At 55.3% G+C, this 22642-nt stretch overlaps 1 protein-coding gene across 1 annotated transcript in view; it reads left to right on the top strand.

The window, feature by feature from the left end:
• OBSCN (obscurin, cytoskeletal calmodulin and titin-interacting RhoGEF) overlaps positions 1–22642 on the top strand; it is a 235604-nt gene that overhangs the window by 123436 nt on the left and 89526 nt on the right. Inside the window, exons 21-34 of the mRNA XM_061149525.1 lie at positions 3416–3691; positions 9921–10196; positions 11506–11784; positions 11943–12209; positions 12373–12642; positions 13089–13355; positions 13633–13899; positions 14090–14202; positions 14311–14464; positions 14647–14808; positions 14926–15030; positions 15800–16066; positions 16512–16781; positions 16899–17165. Coding sequence (XP_061005508.1) covers positions 3416–3691; positions 9921–10196; positions 11506–11784; positions 11943–12209; positions 12373–12642; positions 13089–13355; positions 13633–13899; positions 14090–14202; positions 14311–14464; positions 14647–14808; positions 14926–15030; positions 15800–16066; positions 16512–16781; positions 16899–17165 — 3240 coding nt within the window. The remainder of the gene's footprint in view (positions 1–3415; positions 3692–9920; positions 10197–11505; positions 11785–11942; positions 12210–12372; positions 12643–13088; positions 13356–13632; positions 13900–14089; positions 14203–14310; positions 14465–14646; positions 14809–14925; positions 15031–15799; positions 16067–16511; positions 16782–16898; positions 17166–22642) is intronic.

Below are 22642 nucleotides of genomic sequence, written 5' to 3'. Positions count from 1 at the left end.
TCTTCAAGTCTCCCGTCCTTCCACTTCCTATTCTTACGCCCATGGCCGAACCAAGGGAATTTAAACTGGAGTGGCGTGTATATGGAAGGGAGCTTGGCCCTTCTTGTAAACTTCAAGTAGTGTTTGATGTAAACACTTATTCACATGTCCCAACAGCTGTATAGAATCTTCCCCGTATTGAGGACTCTCGAATCCACCTGGTGCTTGAGGTTTGAAGTAGACCAGATGTCTTTCACCTGGGACTGTGTGCATATCCTTCTGTTGATTGTTTTGGCTGTTCCCACATCCCCTCACCTGCCACCCCATGAGAGTTCTTACTAGTGAGACCTGTTTGAATTTCACTGAACCAAAATTAAGGGGACTTTTTTTTTTTTTTTGGCCACATAATCATGCTTGGAATGATCTCAACACTAAAATTTGGTTCATAATAGTTTAGGTGTTCTGGGAGGCTCTTTTCTCTTTTCACTCCATGTACCAAATTCTAGATGCAGGTTTGGTCTCAGTGCCCGTGAACAGTAAAAAGGAGCTGACTGTTGGTAGGTATGCACCTGTGATACGTGCCTGAGGTTTAGAATGCTCTTTTCAAACAACATATTGTTTTCCTTTGTCTTCAGTTAGAACATTTGTGTCAGTATTCTTGGAGTTTGATTCGTAAGCTTAGAGATGGAAACGAGTAAGTAGCTAATCCTGTACCACTGCCCTTTGTTAAAGATGAGTTTTTGTAGCAGCAGCAGCCATGGTCTCATAAGACAGTATTTACTTTATAGAATTTCCCTCATGGTTACAGTATTTGTGCCTCCCTGGCTGGTTCATAGAGAGGTCTGAGATCTAAATTTCTTTTCCTTTCATTAGGAGTTTGTTACAGGTAGATAACTGAGTGGGTAGTGGATTCATTGTTCATTATACTATAAAAAGCATAAATAAATAGTTTAAAAAAAGAGGGTGTTAATGTCAAATAACTATGGCTGTGATCCTACACTGACTGACCTCTGGTTGCCAGTACCTAACAGTGTGGTATTGAACCTGTACATAATAGCTTGTGGGTATGTATAGATACCAGAAAACTCACTCTGTACCTTTGTCAAATGTTATTAATATTTTAAGAGAATATGACACATTATTTTATGGTAGTCAGTTTGAAAAATTTTGGCAATTTGGCCAGTTCCTAGAAAACTATTATCAAAAGTAACACAGAAGAATTAGACAACTCTAACAGTTCTGATGGCATCACCGACTCGATGGGCATGGGTTTGGGTACACTCCGGGAGTTGGTGATGGACAGGGAGGCCTGGCATGCTGCGATTCATGGGGTCACAAATAGTCGGACACGACTGATCGACTGAACTGAACAGTTTTAAACCTTTTAAAAAGTAAGTTGAACCACAGTAAATAATTTTTCTCAGAAAGATCTAAGCCCAGTGGCTTTCCTGGTAAGTTATATTAAACATTTTAGAAAGAAATTATTCCATGTTTAGGGAGATTCTTCTAGAGAATAGAAGGAGACACACACTGCAAATAGTTTTCTGTAGGTAACATAACATGGTCACCAAAATCTGACAAGGAATGTACCAAGAATTAAAATTACAGGTCAGTTTATTATAGCTGTCAAAGGAAAACCCTAGACAAAATGTTAGCAAACTGAATTCAGCAATATATCAAGAAGACAATACACTGTGATAAAGTTGTACTCCCATATTGCAAGGCTTATGTAGCTTCAGAAACAAAGCAGATCAATACAAAGCATGAAACGTTAGAAGAAATAACAGATTACATGGATATCAATTCAGAAAATCTGAAAGATTAATTAGACTTCGTATAAGAGTTGAGAAAATTGCCATGTAAAAAGTCAAGATGTGGAAAACATGTTTCCATATAGTAGCAGCTTAGTTGGAAAATGAAATTTTAAAAGATTTACAACATTGTGAAAAGTATGATGTTTCCAATTCCAAATAAAATAAAGATGTTTAAGACATTAGTGGGGGGAAATGGTTAAGCATTGTTGAGAGAGAGAGAGTAAAAAATGCCTAAAGAAACAGATGGAACTCTATGAAAGACTCAGATATATTCACATCCAATCAAAGTCCAACAAATGTTTTTCTTTGGATAGTTGAAAATTGAGAAGCAGATTCCAAAGGTCAAGTAGAGCCAACATACTCTTGAAAAAAAATTATCATAAAGCTACAGTAATAAAGATACTGGGGTTACAATACAGGGATAGTTATCGGATCAAAGGAACAGAATAGTGAACTCACAATCAGATCTGTGAATAAATGAACTTCCAACTCCGCCCCCATCCACACCGTTTTTGTTTTTAAACTGGTGAGCTTGTATAGGCAATGGAGAAAGGATGGTCTTTTTAATGTGATGTTTGCAGCATTTAACCATAAAAAATTGCATAGGTAACTGGAACAGCACTTAAAAAGGAACTCCAGGTGGTTTCGAGAGCAGAGTATGAAAGGAAGACCATAGAACATCAGGTGATGACATAGATTATCTAATGGCTTCAGGGTAAAGGAAGTCTTAAATAGAACAGTGGAACAATATCCTATATTCGACTACCTTAAAACTAAATTTGGGGGCTTCCCTGGTGGTCCAGTGGTTAAGAATCTGTGCTTCCACTGCAGGGGGCACAGGTTTGATCCGTTGTTGGGGAACTAAGATCCTACAAGCTGTGTGGTGAAACCAAATAAACAGATTTAAAACAAAAGCTTGAGTGAAAAGGCAACTTATGCAGATGGGTACAGTATTCGCAAACTGCATCATCTGTCAAATCTCCAGCACTTAAGCATGTGAAGAGATCTGGAGAATGAGTAAGGGGGAGACAGAAAATGCTATTGAAAGTCAGCTGAAACACTGGAAGAGTCACACCACAGGAGAGCAGACAGTAATGGCCAGAAGACTGAAAACGCCACTCCACTTTCTGAGTCATGCGTGCCGTGCAAGAGGCAGCCAAGGGTGTCCAACTTCCCACCCACCCGACTGGCCACAGCTGACACGCTGAGTGTAGACCAGAGGCTGGAGGCTCCAGACTGTGTCTGCACTGCAGCTGGGAGTGCACTCCTCCATGAGCTGGCCTGTGGGAGGGTTAATGTCAGATAACTGTGGCTGGGGGCCTACACTGACCTTTGGGTGCCCATCTAGAGAGGTTGAGGAGCCAATGCCTCAGGACCCTGAAGCTCTCCCAGAATAGTGTGTATGCTGAAGTCTCTTGCAGCGTCTTCACCTGGAACAACACGCATGGATCAGTGGGAGAACATATAGGTAAAATGTCGTTACTCGGTGAGAAGGCCACATAGCTAGCCAGGATCTAGAGAAATTTCCAGTTCTCTTGCTTCACCATTTAGTCCTTCCTCCCCAGTGCCGCATCTTGACTTAGATAGTGTCTCTGACCCTGTGCATCCCTCCTTGTCCCCAGAGCCCTCGGTGGTGTTTGCCAAGGAGCAGCCGGCACGCAGCGATGTGCAGGCCGTGGCAGGAACCAGCGCCACGCTGAGCTGCGAGGTGGCCCAGGCCCAGACCGAGGTGACGTGGTACAAGGACGGCAAGAAGCTGAGTCCGAGCTTGAAAGTGCGTGTGGAGGCCAAGGGCTGCACCCGGCGGCTGGTGCTGCAGCAGGCGGGCAAGGCGGATGCCGGGGAGTACAGCTGCGAGGCCGGGGGCCAGAAGGTCTCCTTCCACCTGGACGTCACAGGTCAGTTACTTGAGAGGATCTTTTGGAGATGATGTGACTGACTTACAGCCATGACAGGATCTTTTCATTGCGTTTAACCTCTTCATGTCTCCCATCTTCCCACCTCCCATTCTCTCCCAGGGACACTGGGTGGGAATGGTGTGTGTGGGAGGAGGAGGGGCCTCTCTTATGCACCCCCAGTGGTGTTTCCGTGTTGTAATATTCCAGGTGATCTTTGGTGCCCAGGACCCTGGCTCCATCTGGCCCTTGGGGTCTCAAGTAGACCAGATATCCCTCACCTCAGAATATGTGAATGTACTTTTTTGGACGTTTTAGCAATATCCAAATTCTCTCACCCAGCATCGTATGAGGATTCTCCATAATCAGAGATGTTTGTAGTTTTTTGAACCTGACAAGAGGATTTCAGCCACATAATCGTACTTGGCATTGCCTCAAGTCTGAATTTATTTTAGCTGTTATGGGACACTGTTTCTTTCTTGCGCATGGTTGTAGAAGTTATCTGTGCACCTAAATGTTTCAAAATCTAGGTTCCTGTTCTGTTGCAACATCTGTGCAAAGTAAACCAAGAGAAGAGGATTGGTGCCTTTGATATGCACCTCTGAGATATGGTACATTCTTTTAAAAGCAAATTTTGGGTTTTTTTTGCCTTCAGTTAGTACATTCTGTGTCAGTGTTCCCTTTGAAGCTTGATTTATAAATTTAGAAATGCAGAGTATTAAGGAGCTTTCCCTACAGCAATAGGCTTTCTTAAAGAAGAGGTACTATAGTAGCACCAGTGACTGGTAGTTTCATTCCTAATGACGAGTATCTTTCTGTGCCTTCTGAGGTGCTCCACAGAGATGTCTGCAGACTAACTTTAGTTTCCTTTTGTTAAGAGAGGTTAACTTCAAATAGAGATGGGCTGTGGTCCTACATTGACTCCTAAGTGCCACCAGATAACAGTTTGATATTGTATTAGTATATAGTGATTCATAGATGTATATAGATACCAAGAAATCCACTGTGAATCATTTTGACATTATTAAAATATGATATTATTTCACACAAGTAAATTTGAGAAGTTTTGAAATATTGGCCAACTCTTTTAAAACTATATCAAAACTTACACAAGAAGAAATAAACTTGAACAGTCTTATAATCTTTTACATAGATGGAACCATAATAAAATAATCTCATAGCACAAAATGAAGCTCAGTGGCTCTACTGGCAAATTATATGAAATATTCTGGAAAACTATTTCATATTCATGGAGATTCTTTAAGAGAATGGAAAAAGGATATATATGTGTGTGTGTGTGTGTGTGTGTAGATATCTATTTATGTGTGTGTGTGTGTGTGTATAGACAGACACTCTTTAACTCATTTCATGTAGCTATCATAGCACTGATACCAAAATCTGACAAAGTATAAAGAATTGAACTTACAGGTCAATCTTTTATGGATATCAATATCAAAATCCTGTACAAAATATTGGCAAAGTGAGTGGAGCAATACATGAAGATCTTAATCCAGGAATGCAAGGTTTGTTCAACATCAGTCAGTCAGTCAGTTCAGTCGCTCAGTCGTGTCCGACTCTTTGGGACCCCATGAATCGCAGCACGCCAGGCCTCCCTGTCCATCACCAACTCCCGGAGTTTACTCAAACCCATGTCGACCCAGTCAGTTCAGTCGCTCAGTCGTGTCCGACTCTTTGGGACCCCATGAATCGCAGCATGCCAGGCCTCCCTGTCCATCACCAACTCCCGGAGTTTACTCAAACCCATGTCGACCGAGTTGGTGATGCCATGCAGCCATCTCATTCTCTGTCGTCCCCTTCTCCACCTGCCCCCAATCCCTCCCAGCATCAGGGTCTTTTCCAATGAGTCATCTCTTCGCATGAGGTGGCCAAAGTATTGGAGTTTCAGCTTCAGCATCAGTCCTTCCAATGAACACCCAGGACTGATCTCCTTTAGGATGGACTGGTTGGATCTCCTTGCAGTCCAAGGGACTCTCAAGAGTCTTCTCCAACACCACAGTTAAAAACATCAATTCTTCAGCGCTTAGCGTTCCTCACAGTCCAACTCTCACATCCATACATGACCACTGGAAAAACCATAGCCTTGACTAGACAGACCTTTGTTGGCAAAGTAGTGTGTCTGCTTTTTAATACGCTATCTAGGTTGGTCATAACTTTCCTTCCAAGAAGTAAGCGTCTTTTAATTTCATGGCTGCAATCACCATCTGTGGTGATTTTGGAGCCCAAAAACATAAAGTCTGACACTGTTTCCACTGTCTCCCCATCTATTTCCCATGATGTGATGGGACCAGATGCCATGATCTTAGTTTTCTGAATGTTAAGCTTTAAGCCAACTTTTTCACTCTCCTCTTTCACTTTCATCAAGAGGCTCTTTAGTTCATCTTCACTTTCTGCCATAAAGGTGGTGTCATCTGCATATCTGAGGTTATTGATATTTCTCCCAGCAATCTTGATTCCAGCTTGTGCTTCTTCCAGCCCAGCATTTCTCATGATGTACTCTGCATATAAGTTAAATAAGCAGGGTGACAATATACAGCCTTGACGTACTCCTTTCCCTATTTGGAACCAGTCTGTTGTTCTATGTCCAGTTCTAACTGTTGCTTCCTGACCTGCATACAGATTTCTCAAGAGGCAGGTCAGGTGGTCTGGTATTCCCATCTCTTTCAGAATTTTCCACAGTTTATTGTGATCCACACAGTCGAAGGCTTTGGCATAGTCAATAAAGCAGAAATAGATGTGTTTTTTTGAACTCTCTTGCTTTGTTGATGATCCAGCAGATGTTGACAATTTGATCTCTGGTTCCTCTGCCTTTTCTAAAACCAGCTTGAACATCTGGAAGTTCATGGTCTACGTATTGCTGAAGCCTGGCTTGGAGAATTTTGAGCATTACTTTACTAGCGTGTGAGATGAGTGCAATTGTGCGGTAGTTTGAGCATTCTTTGGGATTGCCTTTCTTAGGGATTGGAATGAAAACTGACCTTTCCCAGTCTTGTGGGTCAGAGCATTAGAAAAATCAATCTTTAACATTAAGAAGCTAAAAGAGAAAAAGCATATTTCTGCCTTTAAAAATGCAGAATAAAAATGCTTGATGAAGTATTTATACCATATCTAGATTGAGTTTTATAAAATACAGGATATATTCATTTTGATAACTTCTTACTGAACTAGTAATAAATGGATAGTTCCTTAATTTGATACAGAGTACTAAAGAAAATGACAGTAAACATCACACTTACAGAGAAACCTTGAAAGCTTTTCTTTTCATTAGAGCATTTCAAGTGGCTCCACTATCACAACTTATGTCCAATATTGTAGAGACTGTCAGGAAAAATATACAGTAAAATTTAGATAAAGCAATAAGTGAGTTCCTAGATGATAACATTATTAATTATTAATGCAGAAAGTAGAAAGAATTTTTCAAGTTAGTAAGAAAGTTAAGAATAATCGCCACATACAAAATACACAGAAAACGCTTCTATGTTGATGTACTGAGAGTCAGCAACCGAGAGTCAGAAAATGATACTTTAAGACAATTAAATAACATCAGAAGTGTCAGGCTTCTGATTCCATGTCTAATAAAATGTGTTTAAGGCTTCCAAGGGAGGATATTACTTAACATTTTAGGGAGACAGCAAAGATCTAGATGAACGGTGAGCTGTGCACGGGAGGCACAAAGATGTCCATTCCTCCTCACAGTCCTGGAGAAGGAAACGGCAGCCCAGGCCAGGTATTCCTGCCTGGAGAACTCCGTGGACAGAGTGGACATAACTGAGCACATACCACCAATCAGAATCCAGAGGGAAGTTCTTCTGTGGATGTGTCAAAACTGACAGGTTGATTCCGGGGGGTCAAGTGGAATGCAAGCACTTGTAAAATGAGAGCATTTGATCTGCAAGATATCAAACATTATAAAGTTACAGTAGTGAACAGCTGGGTTTCAGTGCAGGGATAAATACAAAGAAATAGAATAGTGAGCTCTGACACAGCCCTGCATTTAACCAAACTCTCCCATCCCTTTTCTGTTTTCTGACTATGTAGTGCTACTGTGTGGTGTAGAAAGAGAGTAATTTTTTTCATAAACTGCTAATACCATATAACCATATATATATTTATATCTACTCCTCTATAATAAAAATTGACATCATACTCACAGCAGACATGGACACCAACTCCAGGTGAGTTAGAGACTCCAATATAAACGTTAAAACAAGCTCTTAGCAGCTAATATAGATTATTTAATGACCTGATGGTAATAAAAGATTTAAGCAGTATATAAATGTATTAATCACAAAGGATACATTTTTTAAATTAATTAATTTTAATTGGAGGATACTTACTTTACAATATTGTGGTGGTTTTGCCATGCATTGACATGAATCAACCATGGATGCAACATGTGTCCCCCATCCTGAATCCCACTCCCACCTCCCTCCCCACCTCATCTCTCTGGGTTGTCCCAGAGCCACTGGCTTTGAGTGCCATGCTTCATGCATCAAACTCGCACTGGCCATCTATTTTATCTATAGTAATATACATGTTTCAATGCTGTTCTCTCAAATCTTCCCACCCTCATCTTCTCCCACTGAGTCCAAAAGTCTTTTCTTTACATCTGTGTGTCTTTTGCTTCCTTGCATATAGGATCACCGCTACCATCTTTCTAAATTCCACATACATGCATCAATATACTATATTGGTGTTTCTCTTTCTGACTTACTTCCACTCTGTATAATAGGTTCCAGTTTCATCCACCTAATTAGAACTGACTCAAATGCATTCCTTTTTATAGCTGAATAATATTCCATTTTGTATATGTACCACATCTTCCTTATCTATTCATCTGCCAGTGGAGATCTAGGTTGCTTCCATGTCCTCAGTTCAGTTCAGTCACTCAGTTGTGTCCAACTCTTTGTGACCCCATGGACTGCAGCACAGCAGGCTTCCCTGTCCATCACCAATTCACAGAGCTTGCTCAAACTCGTGTCCATCGAGTTGGTGATGCCATCCAACCATCTCATCCTCTGTCGTCCCCTTCTCCTCCTGCCTTCAGTCTTTCCCAGCATCAGGGTCTTTTCCAATGAGTCAGTTCTTTGCATCAGGTGTCCTAGCTATTGTAAACAGTGCTGCGATGAACATTGGGGTACACGTGTCTCTTTCAATTCTGGCTTCCTTGGTGTGTGTGCCCAGCAGTGGGATTGCTGGGTCATATGGCAGTTCTGTTCCCAGTTTTTTAAGGAATCTTCACATTTTTCTCCATAGTGGCTGTACTAGTTTGCATTCCCACCAGCAGTGTAAGAGGGTCCCACAAAGGACAATTGACATACTTGCCCGTGTTAAAACTCAGAACTTTATGTCAACAGAAGACACATAAAAAGATAAAGAAGCAAGTGACAAAGATGGAGAAAATATTTACACACCCATAATTGTCAAAGTTCTAATATAAATATATGAAGAGCTCCTGAAAATGAAAAAGGAAAAGACAGACAATGCTACTGATGACTGGGTAAACGTCTGGCAGTGATACTGCAGAAGCACAAATATCAAAAGCCAAAAAGATCAGAAACGATGCTTCACTTTGCAAGTTGTTGAAAGTGAAGTGAAGTTGCTCAGTCGTGTCCGACTCTTTGCTACCCTGTGGAGTATAGCCCACACAGGCTCCTCTGTCCATGGGATTTTCCAGGCAAGAATACTGGCGTGGGTTGCCGTTTCCTTCTCCAGGGAATCTTCCCAACCCAGGGATCGAACCCAGGTCTCCCGCATCGCAGGCAGATGCTTTAACCTCTGAGCCACCAGGGAAGCCCGTTAAGACTGTGCAAAAGAAAGCTTGGGAAGTACAACCATGCTCCCTACCGGCTTGCCGCCAGCTGACGACACGGAGAGCATGGAGCCTCAGGAACTCTCACGCACTGTGGGTGGGAGTGTTCTCTGTACAGTCAGGGGAGAAAGACGGCATCATCTAGGAAGGTTGAAGGGCACGTGCATCCTGATCCCACAGTTCCTTTCCTCGAGGAATATGTGTAGGGAAGAAATCTTTCCCAGAGTCCCCACTTGGAGCAGCATGCACGGAATGTATAGATCAATTGTGGGCACTTGTGGCCCAAGGCAGAGCCTGGAGCGGGGCCCAGCCCCCCTTTCTGTCTGCCCAGGCCTTCTTCCCATACTGCTGCATTCCCGGCTTAGATGCGTCTCTGACCCTGTGCATCCTCCTTGTCTGCAGAGCCTGTGGTGGCGTTTGCCAAGGAGCAGCCGGCACGCAGTAACGTGCAGGCTGTGGCGGGAAGCAGTGCCACGCTGAGCTGCGAGGTGGCCCAGGCCCAGACGGAGGTGACGTGGTACAAGGACGGCAAGAAGCTGAGTTCAAGCTCGAAAGTGCATGTGGAGGCCACGGGCTGCACCCGGCAGCTAGTGCTGCAGCAGGCGGGCAAGGCGGACGCCGGGGAGTACAGCTGCGAGGCCGGGGGCCAGAAGGTCTCCTTCCACCTGGACGTCACGGGTGGGTGCCAGGGCTGGGTGGAGGGCGTGAGCACCCGACGAACTCGGGGGAATGAGCACGTCCCCAGCAGGGTGGGGGACGTGAGTGCGGCGGATGCTGGGGCCTGGGGTCCTCTGCTGGGTTCTCCGTGGATGCAGTCAGCTCCAGGGCTCTGTCCCCTGGCAAGGCCCTTGAGTGGCAGGATGCCTGCCACAGCCCCGAGTCTAGGACACTCTTGACATCTGCTCCCCCAGATTCCCGCTTCTCCCCACCACATCCGTACCTTTCCCAGCATGAAACCTGCCACAGAGGCTTTCTCAGCCATCTGCAGGCTGCAAAAGCCTGTAGTCTGTTGAAATGACCGTTCTCTGTCTGTGGTCGGCAGGGGGCACTATTCCCATATTAAGTCTTCCTGGGCAGCTGTGGAGCCCTGCTCTGGGGAACTTCTGGCCTTGAACACCCCTGCCTTCACTGGGTCTGGAGCCCCCGTCTCTGGGCTCGGGCCCCTGACAGTCCAGCTGTATTTAGGTCAGCCTGTTGTGTTGACCTCTGTCCTGGGCCTGAGCCAAGTGGAGGTATTGCCTGCTTGCTCCTGTCCCTCTTGCTGCTGGTGACATCACTGGGTTTCCGAGTCCTGAGCTCACTGACCCTGTCTCTCTCCCCAGCCGTGGCCCTGGCATCTGATGCTGCAGCCAGGTGGCCCCTGGATCAGCCCCCCAGGGGCCCTCGTAGGCCCCCTCCCAGTCCTCCCTCTGCCCCCCTTCTCTGCCCTGGCCTTTCCCCGGTGCCCAGCTGCTAGAGGCACTCAGGCTCTTTCACACCTCCCAGTCTTTGCCTGGTCTCTCCCCTCCCCACAGCAGGGTTCCTCTACTGAGCTTGTCCTCCCCGGCTGCCCTTCCAGCCGCGCTCCCTCCTGCTCTTCTGGAATTCTGGCCCAGCCCCAGGCTGCGTCAGGGCCATTATGTGCCCCGCTACCCCTGCCTTAGCTGCTCACGGGGCCCATCTCCCCTTGGGCTGGGGCAGCAATCCTGGACTCGCAGCTCTTGCTGGGCAGAGCTTGTGGCCCCCAGGCCTGTGGTCCAAGGGGGCTCCTCCTCACTGCCCTGTGCTGCCCCGGGAGCCTGGATGGCGCCTGGCAGGCAGAGTGTGGCCCTGACATGTTCCTCTCTGGCTTGCTCAGCAGAGAGGCTGCGGTGGAGAGGCGGGCAGCCTAAGCAGTTTCATTTCAAGTCTTCTCCCACCACGTGGCCTGGAGGGGGCTGGGATTCAGGCCAAGGATGAGAGGGTCCCCTGTCTAATGTTCCTTTGTTATCCCCCTGCCCAGAGCCAGAGTTTGAGCCCCCGGCCCCAGAGAAACCCAGGCGCAGGGAACTGCTGGTGGTCAGGGAACACGAGGACATCGTCCTGACAGCCACTCTGGCCACGCCCTCCGTGGCCACGGTGACCTGGTTCAAAGATGGTGTGGAGATTCGCCGCAGCAAGCGGCATGAGATGGCCAGCCTGGGGGACACCCACACCCTGACCATGCGTGGGGCGCAGACCCTGGACAGTGCTGTCTACAGCTGCCGCGTGGGCGCAGAGGGGCAGGACTTCCCGGTGCAGGTGGAAGGTGAGTGGCTCCATGGGGTGGTCCCCTGGGAACCCCTTGTTGGCAGCATCCTGGAGTGGAGACCGGGTGGGGCTCCGGGCGTGCAGCCAGGTGGCTCGGAGCCGGTCCCGCGGCCTGAACCCTGCCAGGCTGACGTCCCCTCCCCTCCCCTCCCCTAGAGGTGGCTGCCAAGTTTTGCCGCCCCCTGGAGCCCGTGAGCGGGGATCTGGGCGGCACGGCAACGCTGGTCTGTGAGCTGAGCCCGGAGCAGGCGGAGGTGGTGTGGCGCCGCGGAAGCACGCAACTCCGAGCCGGCAAACGCTTCCAGATGGCGGCTGCGGGGCCGCGGCGCTTGCTCACGGTGTCGGGCCTGCGGGCAGAGGATGCAGGGGAGTACGTGTGTGAGAGCCGCGACGACCACACCAGCGCCACGCTCACCGTTATCGGTATGCGCGTGCCAGGTCCATGGGCTGGGTCGCCGGGGAGGGTGGGTGGCTTGGCGGCGCATTCTTGGGAGGCTTCCTGGAAGACGTGTGCTTCAGCGGAGTCTGCAAGAGGGGGAGGCCCCGCCTATCCTGTCTGTAGCTCAAGTGGATCCCCTGTCCACAGTACCCCGCGTGGTCAAGTTCACATCTGGGCTGAGCGCTGTGGTTGCGGAGGAGGGGGGCGAGGCCACTTTCCAGTGCGTGGTGACCCCCAGCGACGTGGCGGTCACATGGTTCCGAGATGGTGTCCAGCTACAGTCCGGCGAGAAGTTTCTCATATCGCAGAAGGGTGCCAACCACAGCCTGACCATCTTAAGCCTGGCCCTGGAGGATGCCGGCCAGGTCACTGCGGAGGCTGAGGGCATCGAGTCCACGGCCGCCCTCCGGGTCCGAGGTGAGCTTGTGGGGCAGCAGGGAGGGCGCGGCAGCTTCTTGTACCAGCTTCTCCTAGTGAGCTGGTTCCCAGGCGGCTGTGCTGACACACCCTGCTGCCCCCTGGATCCAGCTGCGTGGGTTTGTCAGATGCAGTGTGGGGCCATGGGGCCAGGCACCTGCTCTGAAGGGGCGATGGTAAACTCTCTGTCTATGGGATTCTCCAGGCCAAAATACTGGAGTGAGCTGCCACGCCCTCCTCCAGCTGAAGTGCTGTTATCCACCCATAAAATCGTACTTGCACACACGTGCAGCTGGGCCCTGTGTATGGCCAAGGCCTCCCCTAGCTCGGAGTCAGAATGTGGTGGAGGGTAGCTCTCTGGCTGGGGGTCAGGGGCCAGGTCCCTCCGCCTTGCTCTTCTGAGAGGAAACAGGGGCTCTGGTGATCTCTTTCTTTCATGACTCCAGAGGCTCCGGTGTTGTTCAAAAAGAAGCTGGAGCCACAGACCGTGGAGGAGCGGAGCTCGGTGACCATGGAGGTGGAGCTGACGCGGCCGTGGCCAGAGGTCAAGTGGACACGCAATGCTGTAGCACTCGCGTCAGGCGAGAAAGTGGAGATCCACGCCGAGGGCGCAAGTCACCGTCTGGTCCTCCACAGCGTGGGTTTCGCTGACCGTGGCTTCTACGGCTGCGAGACACCAGACGATAAGACACAGGCCAAGCTGACTGTGGAAAGTGAGCAGCTAAGCGAGCTTGGTCTAAGGGTTGAGCATTGAGGAGGTAGCGAGGGTAGGAGGAGAGGGGATCTCCGTCTGGGGGCAGGGCCTTGGAACAGGGGGAAAAGGGAAGAACACCCTGCACTTGGCCGGGGCTGGGGAGGAGGGGAAGGGAGTGAAGGGGGGGAGGCCTCCCCCCCAGGGCACCGTTAGGCTCCCGGGGGAAGTGACGGGGGCTGGCCCGAGGGCCAGGGTCTTGCTGCAGTGGCTCATCCTTCCCCTCGTTTGTCCCGTAGTGCGCCAGGTCCGGCTCGTGCGGGGCCTGCAGGCCATGGAGGCGCAGGAGCAGGGCACAGCCACCATGGAAGTAGAGCTGTCCCACGCAGACGTGGAGGGCAGCTGGACTCGAGACGGTCTTCGGCTGCAGCCAGGACCCAACTGCCAGCTGGCGGTGCACGGCCCCACACACACCCTCACGCTGTCACAGCTGCAGCGGCAGGACGGTGGCTTGGTGGCCTTCAGGGCAGAGGGCGTGCACACCTCTGCTCATCTGGTGGTCACTGGTGGGTGCTCACAGGTGGGGCAGCACGCACTCCAGAGTGCCTGCCCCTGTCCCTACGGTGCCAGGGAGGCGGGTGGGGAATCCTAGGGGAGGGGACTCCTTCCTGAAACCAGCTGAGTGACTCCAGCCAGTTCGGACCCTGTCCCCGCACAGAGGCCCTGCTTCTCAGCACTTCCCTCCTGTCTTCTCAGAGCTGCCCGTGAAGTTCGTCCGCCCTCTGCAGGACGTGGTGGCCACAGAGAAGGAGAAGGTGGCCCTGGACTGTGAGCTCTCACGCCCCAACGTGGACGTGCGCTGGTTGAAGGTGCCTGTGGACTCCTCTGCCCCCTCTTGCCTCTCACCAGGGATGGGCAAGTGTCAGACCACTCTGCTGGGCAGTGCCAGCCCTTGACCCGGCCTCATTCCTTCACAGGACAGTGTGGAGCTGCGGGCAAGCAAGACCATGGGCATGGTGGCCCAGGGGGCCTGCAGGAGTCTCGTCATTTACCGATGTGAGCTTGGAGACCAGGGCGTGTACGTGTGCGATGCCCACGATGCTCAGAGCTCGGCCTCCCTGAAGGTGCAAGGTGAGGGCTGGGCGGGTGGCTGCAAGGACCTCCTGGCCCCTACTGCGTCCCCCAGCAAGTGCTTGGCCCTCTGGTTCTGCCCTTGTGCCCAGCCTGTACCCTGTCAGCAAGCTGGGCCGGGGGTGGTGGTCAGATAGGAGGTCTGTGCCTCGGGGTGTAGCAGGGCCTGCTGTGTGCCCCAGGCCGGAATGTCCAGATCGTGAGGCCTCTGGAGGATGTGGAAGTGGTGGAGAAAGAGGGTGCCACCTTCTCCTGCGAGGTCTCCCACGATGAGGTGCCTGCACAGTGGTTCTGGGAGGACAGTAAGCTCCGGCCCAGTGACAACGTGAGGATCCGCCAGGAAGGTGAGACGGGGGCTGTGGGGGGGCCAGCAGGGGTTCTCCCCACTTCCTGCCCCCAGGCCATCCCTCCCCGTCCCCGGGCCAGCCTACCTTTTAGTGCTGAGTGGGCTTTGTCCCCAGGAAGGACATACATTCTCATCTATCGGAGGGTCCTGGTGGAAGATGCAGGGGAAATCAAGTTTGTAGCGGAAAATGCAGAATCGCGAGCCCAGCTCCGAGTCAAAGGTAATGGGAGCCCCGGACAAGGCATAGGCTGGACAGGGTCTGTGTGAACAAGCACACATGCTGAGTCTTACGGGGCTGGAATGCCCGCTGTCTTTGTCCTGGGGTCCCTCCTGGAATGAGGTTAGAAATGACCCCGGAGGAGGGGAAGGGGTGTTCCCTCCTCAGCAGGATGAAAGTGGAGTAGGGGAGGCAGTCTTGGGGTCTCCTTGTTTGTTTAAAATGTCATTACCAGTAAATTGTCCCTCCTGGGACCTCAGCAAATGCTGGAGAGAAAGGCCCCGGCAGGAGGTGAGCATAGCAGCCTTTTCTGGTGACCTTGGTGACAGTCAGGGTGATGGGGGGCAGGAGGGGGAAGGGGCCTGGGAGCAGGCTGGGTTAGGGGCCCACGCTGCTGGGATATACATGGTGAGGACAGGGTGCAGTGGACCCAGGGGCGTGCCGGGTGAGAGCGAGGCCGTGTGGTGAGGGGATGGATGGGGTGTCGGGTGGGGCGGGCACGCACGTGCCGAGGGCCCACTGGACGGTAGCGGGTGTGTGGGGGTGTGCGCTCTGTCCTCGTGCTCGGCGGTGAGCGGCTCGTCCCAGGCCAGCCTGAGGGTGAGACTCTGCCTCGCTGCCTGCTGGCTCTGGTGGGCGGGTCGCCTGGGCTCTTTTCAGCCTCAGCGTGGGGTCCCAGTTTGGCCGGTGGGAAGATGCACAGCCAGAGCACCGCGTCCTGGGGTTCAGGCTCGCTGTGCGCCCACTCTGACCCCGCGGGGTGGACCCCCAGAGCTGCCCGTGTCCATCCTTCGCCCACTGCGGGATAAGATTGCGATGGAGAAGCACCGCGGCGTGCTTGAGTGCCAGATGTCCAGGGCCAGTGCCCAGGTGCGGTGGTTCAAGGGCAGCGTGGAGCTGCATCCCGGGGCCAAGTACGAGATGGTCAGCGACGGCCTCTACCGCAAGCTGGTCATCAACGCCGTCCAGCCCGAGGACGAGGACACCTACACGTGCGATGCCGGCGACGTGAAGACCAGTGCACACTTCTTCGTAGAAGGTTTGGGCAGGGCCGGGTGGAAGCTGTTCCTTTTTTCCCCAGGAGAGGGTTTGTGGCCTGTGGCACTTGGAGGTTTGAGCTTCCCAGGTGGCGCTAGTGGTAAAGAACCCACCTGCCAATGCAGGAGACGTAAGAGACCTGGGTTCGATCCCTGGGTGGGGAAGATCCCCCGGAGGAGGGCAGGGCAACCCACTCCAGTATTCCTGCCTGGAGAATCCCATGGATGGAGGAGCCTGGTGGGCTACAGTCCATAGGGTTGCACAGAGCTGGACACAGCTAAAGCGACTGAGCATCCAGCTCTGAGGAGGGCCTCGGGGTGCTCCCAGGAGGATGTGAGTGTGTCTGAGAGAGTTTGTTCCCAGGAGCAGACCCTGCAGAGGTGGGGGGGCAGCGCGGCTCGTGACCTTCCCATAGGACTGCTCCGCTGACTGGCCCTCATCCACAGAGCAGTCCATTGTGATCGTGCGGGGCCTGCAGGATGTGACGGTGATGGAGCCGGCACCCGCCTGGTTTGAGTGTGAGACCTCCATCCCCTCGGTGCGGCCCCCCAAGTGGCTGCTGGGAAAGACGGTGCTGCAGGCGGGGGCTGACGTGGGGATAGAGCAGGAGGGCACGGTGCACCGGCTGACTCTGCGGCACACCTACTCCACCATGACGGGGCCGGTGCACTTCACCATCGGCAAGTCACGCTCCACCGCCTCCTTGGTGGTCTCCGGTGAGAGGGCCCCGCCCGATGGCTCGGTGGAGGGTGGACAGGGCCTGGGCGGGCAGGGCTTCCGGCCTTGTGGTCTGGCCCACTTTATGCCTGCTTCCCTCTTTGCTCCCGCCACAGACATTCCCGTGGTGCTCACACGGCCCCTGGAGCCCAAGGTGGGGCGGGAGATGCAGTCCGTCATCCTGTCCTGTGACTTCAAGCCTCCCCCCAAGGCTGTGCAGTGGTACAAGGAGAAGACACCCCTGGCACCGTCCAGCAAGTTTAAGATGAGGCTGGAGGGCCACATGGCAGAGCTGCGTGTCCTGCGGCTCACCCCTGAGGACGCCGGTGTCTACCGGTGCCAGGCTGGCAGTGCCCAGAGCAGCGCGGAGGTCACTGTGGAAGGTAGAGAGGGGTCGTGGGCCCCAGAGGGTCTCTAGGAGGTCACTGTGGAAGGCAGAGAGGGGGCGTGGGCCCCAGAGGGTCTCTAGGAGGTCACTGTGGAAGGCAGAGGGGGCGTGGGCCCCAGAGGGTCTCTGGGAGGTCACTGTGGGAGGCAGAGAGAGAGGGGGCATGGGCCCCAGAAGGTCTCTGGGAGGTCACCGTGGAAGGCAGAGAGAGAGGGGGCATGGGCCCCAGAAGGTCTCTGGGAGGTCACTGTGGAAGGCAGAGAGAGAGGGGGCATGGGCCCCAGAGGGTCTCTAGGAGGTCACTGTGGAAGGCAGAGGGGGCGTGGGCCCCAGAGGGTCTCTGGGAGGTCACTGTGGAAGGCAGAGAGGGGGCATGGGCCCCAGAGGGTCTCTGGGAGGTCACTGTGGAAGGCAGAGAGAGAGGGGGCGTGGGCCCCAGAGGGTCTCTGGGAGGTCACTGTGGAAGGCAGAGAGGGGGCGTGGGCCCGAGGGTCTCTGGGAGGTCACTGTGGGAGGCAGAGAGAGAGGGGGCGTGGGCCCGAGGGTCTCTGGGAGGTCACTGTGGAAGGCAGAGAGAGAGGGGGCGTGGGCCCGAGGGTCTCTGGGAGGTCACTGTGGGAGGCAGAGAGAGAGGGGTCGTGGGCCCGAGGGTCTCTGGGAGGTCACTGTGGGAGGCAGAGAGAGAGGGGTCGTGGGCCCCAGAGGGTCTCTGGGAGGTCACTGTGGAAGGCAGAGAGGGGGCGTGGGCCCCAGAGGGTCTCTGGGAGGTCACTGTGGAAGGCAGAGAGGGGGCGTGGGCCCGAGGGTCTCTGGGAGGTCACTGTGGAAGGCAGAGAGGGGGCGTGGGCCCGAGGGTCTCTGGGAGGTCACTGTGGAAGGCAGAGAGAGAGGGGGCGTGGGCCCGAGGGTCTCTGGGAGGTCACTGTGGAAGGCAGAGAGGGGGCGTGGGCCCGAGGGTCTCTGGGAGGTCACTGTGGAAGGCAGAGAGAGAGGGGGCGTGGGCCCCAGAGGGTCTCTGGGAGGTCACTGTGGAAGGCAGAGAGAGAGGGGGCATGGGCCCCAGAGGGTCTCTGGGAGGTCACTGTGGGAGGCAGAGAGAGAAGGGGCGTGGGCCCCAGAGGGTCTCTGGGAGGTCACTGTGGAAGGCAGAGAGAGAGGGGACGTGGGCCCCAGAGGGTCTCTGGGAGGTCACTGTGGAAGGCAGAGAGGGGGCGTGGGCCCGAGGGTCTCTGGGAGGTAACTGTGGGAGGCAGAGAGAGAGGGGGCGTGGGCCCCAGAGGGTCTCTGGGAGGTCACTGTGGAAGGCAGAGAGAGAGGGGGCATGGGCCCCAGAGGGTCTCTGGGAGGTCACTGTGGGAGGCAGAGAGAGAGGGGGCGTGGGCCCCAGAGGGTCTCTGGGAGGTCACTGTGGAAGGCAGAGAGAGAGGGGACGTGGGCCCCAGAGGGTCTCTGGGAGGTCACTGTGGAAGGCAGAGAGAGAGGGGACGTGGGCCCCAGAGGGTCTCTGGGAGGTCACTGTGGAAGGCAGAGGGGGCGTGGGCCCCAGAGGGTCTCTGGGAGGTCACTGTGGGAGGCAGAGAGAGAGGGGGCGTGGGCCCCAGAGGGTCTCTGGGAGGTCACTGTGGAAGGCAGAGAGAGAGGGGACGTGGGCCCCAGAGGGTCTCTGGGAGGTCACTGTGGAAGGCAGAGGGGGCGTGGGCCCCAGAGGGTCTCTGGGAGGTCACTGTGGGAGGCAGAGAGAGAGGGGGCGTGGGCCCCAGAGGGTCTCTAGGAGGTCACTGTGGAAGGCAGAGAGGGGGCGTAGGCCCCAGAGGGTCTCTGGGAGGTCACTGTGGAAGGCAGAGAGGGGGCGTGGGCCCGAGGGTCTCTGGGAGGTCACTGTGGGAGGCAGAGAGAGAGGGGGCGTGGGCCCGAGGGTCTCTGGGAGGTCACTGTGGAAGGCAGAGAGAGAGGGGTCGTGGGCCCCAGAGGGTCTCTGGGAGGTCACTGTGGAAGGCAGAGAGGGGGCGTGGGCCCGAGGGTCTCTGGGAGGTCTCTGTGGAAGGCAGAGAGAGAGGGGGCGTGGGCCCGAGGGTCTCTGGGAGGTCACTGTGGGAGGCAGAGAGAGAGGGGGCGTGGGCCCCAGAGGGTCTCTGGGAAGTCACTGTGGAAGGCAGAGAGAGAGGGGGCGTGGGCCCCAGAGGGTCTCTGGGAGGTCACTGTGGGAGGCAGAGAGAGAGGGGGCGTGGGCCCCAGAGGGTCTCTGGGAGGTCTCTGTGGAAGGCAGAGAGAGAGGAGGCGTGGGCCCGAGGGTCTCTGGGAGGTCACTGTGGAAGGCAGAGAGAGAGGGGGCGTGGGCCCCAGAGGGTCTCTGGGAGGTCTCTGTGGAAGGCAGAGAGAGAGGAGGCGTGGGCCCGAGGGTCTCTGGGAGGTCACTGTGGAAGGCAGAGAGAGAGGGGGCGTGGGCCCGAGGGTCTCTGGGAGGTCACTGTGGAAGGCAGAGAGAGAGGGGGCGTGGGCCCCAGAGGGTCTCTGGGAGGTCACTGTGGGAGGCAGAGAGAGAGGGGGCGTGGGCCCCAGAGGGTCTCTGGGAGGTCACTGTGGAAGGCAGAGAGGGGGTGTGGGCCCGAGGGTCTCTGGGAGGTCACTGTGGAAGGCAGAGAGAGAGGGGGCGTGGGCCCGAGGGTCTCTGGGAGGTCTCTGTGGAAGGCAGAGAGAGAGGGGGCGTGGGCCCCAGAGGGTCTCTGGGAGGTCACTGTGGGAGGCAGAGAGAGAGGGGGCGTGGGCCCCAGAGGGTCTCTGGGAGGTCACTGTGGAAGGCAGAGAGAGAGGGGGCATGGGCCCCAGAGGGTCTCTGGGAGGTCTCTGTGGAAGGCAGAGAGGGGGCGTGGGCCCGAGGGTCTCTGGGAGGTCACTGTGGAAGGCAGAGAGAGAGGGGACGTGGGCCCCAGAGGGTCTCTGGGAGGTCACTGTGGAAGGCAGAGAGAGAGGGGGCATGGGCCCCAGAGGGTCTCTGGGAGGTCTCTGTGGAAGGCAGAGAGGGGGCGTGGGCCCGAGGGTCTCTGGGAGGTCACTGTGGAAGGCAGAGAGAGAGGGGACGTGGGCCCCAGAGGGTCTCTGGGAGGTCACTGTGGAAGGCAGAGAGAGAGGGGACGTGGGCCCCAGAGGGTCTCTGGGAGGTCTCTGTGGAAGGCAGAGAGAGAGGGGACGTGGGCCCGAGGGTCTCTAGGAGGTCACTGTGGAAGGCAGAGAGGGGGCGTGGGCCCGAGGGTCTCTGGGAGGTCACTGTGGGAGGCAGAGAGAGAGGGGGCGTGGGCCCCAGAGGGTCTCTGGGAGGTCACTGTGGAAGGCAGAGAGAGAGGGGGCGTGGGCCCGAGGGTCTCTGGGAGGTCTCTGTGGAAGGCAGAGAGGGGGCGTGGGCCCCAGAGGGTCTCTGGGAGGTCACTGTGGAAGGCAGAGAGAGAGGGGGCGTGGGCCCGAGGGTCTCTGGGAGGTCACTGTGGAAGGCAGAGAGAGAGGGGGCGTGGGCCCGAGGGTCTCTGGGAGGTCACTGTGGAAGGCAGAGAGGGGGCGTGGGCCCCAGAGGGTCTCTGGGAGGTCACTGTGGGAGGCAGAGAGAGAGGGGGCGTGGGCCCCAGAGGGTCTCTGGGAGGTCACTGTGGAAGGCAGAGAGAGAGGGGGCGTGGGCCCCAGAGGGTCTCTGGGAGGTCACTGTGGAAGGCAGAGAGAGAGGGGACGTGGGCCCCAGAGGGTCTCTGGGAGGTCTCTGTGGAAGGCAGAGAGGGGGCGTGGGCCCCAGAGGGTCTCTGGGAGGTCTCTGTGGGAGGCAGAGAGAGAGGGGGCATGGGCCCCAGAGGGTCTCTGGGAGGTCACTGTGGAAGGCAGAGAGAGAGGGGACGTGGGCCCGAGGGTCTCTGGGAGGTCACTGTGGGAGGCAGAGAGAGAGGGGGCGTGGGCCCGAGGGTCTCTGGGAGGTCACTGTGGGAGGCAGAGAGAGAGGGGGCGTGGGCCCGAGGGTCTCTGGGAGGTCACTGTGCAAGGCAGAGAGAGAGGGGGCGTGGGCCCGAGGGTCTCTGGGAGGTCACTGTGGGAGGCAGAGAGAGAGGGGGCGTGGGCCCGAGGGTCTCTGGGAGGTCTCTGTGGAAGGCAGAGAGAGAGGAGGCGTGGGCCCCAGAGGGTCTCTGGGAGGTCTCTGTGGAAGGCAGAGAGGGGGCGTGGGCCCCAGAAGGTCTCTGGGAGGTCACTGTGGAAGGCAGAGAGGGGGCGTGGGCCCGAGGGTCTCTGGGAGGTCACTGTGGGAGGCAGAGAGAGAGGGGACGTGGGCCCCAGAGGGTCTCTGGGAGGTCTCTGTGGAAGGCAGAGAGAGAGGGGGCGTGGGCCCGAGGGTCTCTGGGAGGTCTCTGTGGAAGGCAGAGAGAGAGGGGGCATGGGCCCCAGAAGGTCTCTGGGAGGTCTCTGTGGAAGGCAGAGAGAGAGGGGGCGTGGGCCCGAGGGTCTCTGGGAGGTCACTGTGGGAGGCAGAGAGAGAGGGGGCGTGGGCCCGAGGGTCTCTGGGAGGTCACTGTGGAAGGCAGAGAGAGAGGGGGCGTGGGCCCCAGAGGGTCTCTGGGAGGTCACTGTGGAAGGCAGAGAGAGAGGGGGCATGGGCCCCAGAGGGTCTCTGGGAGGTCTCTGTGGAAGGCAGAGAGAGAGGGGGCGTGGGCCCGAGGGTCTCTGGGAGGTCACTGTGGAAGGCAGAGAGAGAGGGGGCGTGGGCCCCAGAGGGTCTCTGGGAGGTCTCTGTGGAAGGCAGAGAGAGAGGGGGCGTGGGCCCCAGAGGGTCTCTGGGAGGTCACTGTGGAAGGCAGAGAGAGAGGGGGCGTGGGCCCCAGAGGGTCTCTGGGAGGTCACTGTGGGAGGCAGAGAGAGAGGGGGCGTGGGCCCGAGGGTCTCTGGGAGGTCACTGTGGAAGGCAGAGAGAGAGGGGGCGTGGGCCCGAGGGTCTCTGGGAGGTCACTGTGGAAGGCAGAGAGAGAGGGGGCGTGGGCCCCAGAGGGTCTCTGGGAGGTCTCTGTGGAAGGCAGAGAGGGGGCGTGGGCCCGAGGGTCTCTGGGAGGTCACTGTGGAAGGCAGAGAGGGGGCGTGGGCCCGAGGGTCTCTGGGAGGTCACTGTGGGAGGCAGAGAGAGAGGGGGCGTGGGCCCGAGGGTCTCTGGGAGGTCACTGTGGAAGGCAGAGAGAGAGGGGACGTGGGCCCCAGAGGGTCTCTGGGAGGTCACTGTGGAAGGCAGAGAGAGAGGGGACGTGGGCCCCAGAGGGTCTCTGGGAGGTCACTGTGGAAGGCAGAGAGAGAGGGGGCGTGGGCCCGAGGGTCTCTGGGAGGTCACTGTGGGAGGCAGAGAGAGAGGGGGCGTGGGCCCCAGAGGGTCTCTGGGAGGTCACTGTGGGAGGCAGAGAGAGAGGGGGCGTGGGCCCCAGAGGGTCTCTGGGAGGTCACTGTGGGAGGCAGAGAGAT

This window comes from Dama dama, chromosome 9 (assembly GCF_033118175.1).
Source record: "Dama dama isolate Ldn47 chromosome 9, ASM3311817v1, whole genome shotgun sequence".
Classification (NCBI taxonomy): domain Eukaryota; kingdom Metazoa; phylum Chordata; class Mammalia; order Artiodactyla; family Cervidae; genus Dama; species Dama dama.
Note: the sequence above shows the minus strand (reverse complement) of the source record. Positions and strands in the feature narration are given on the sequence as shown.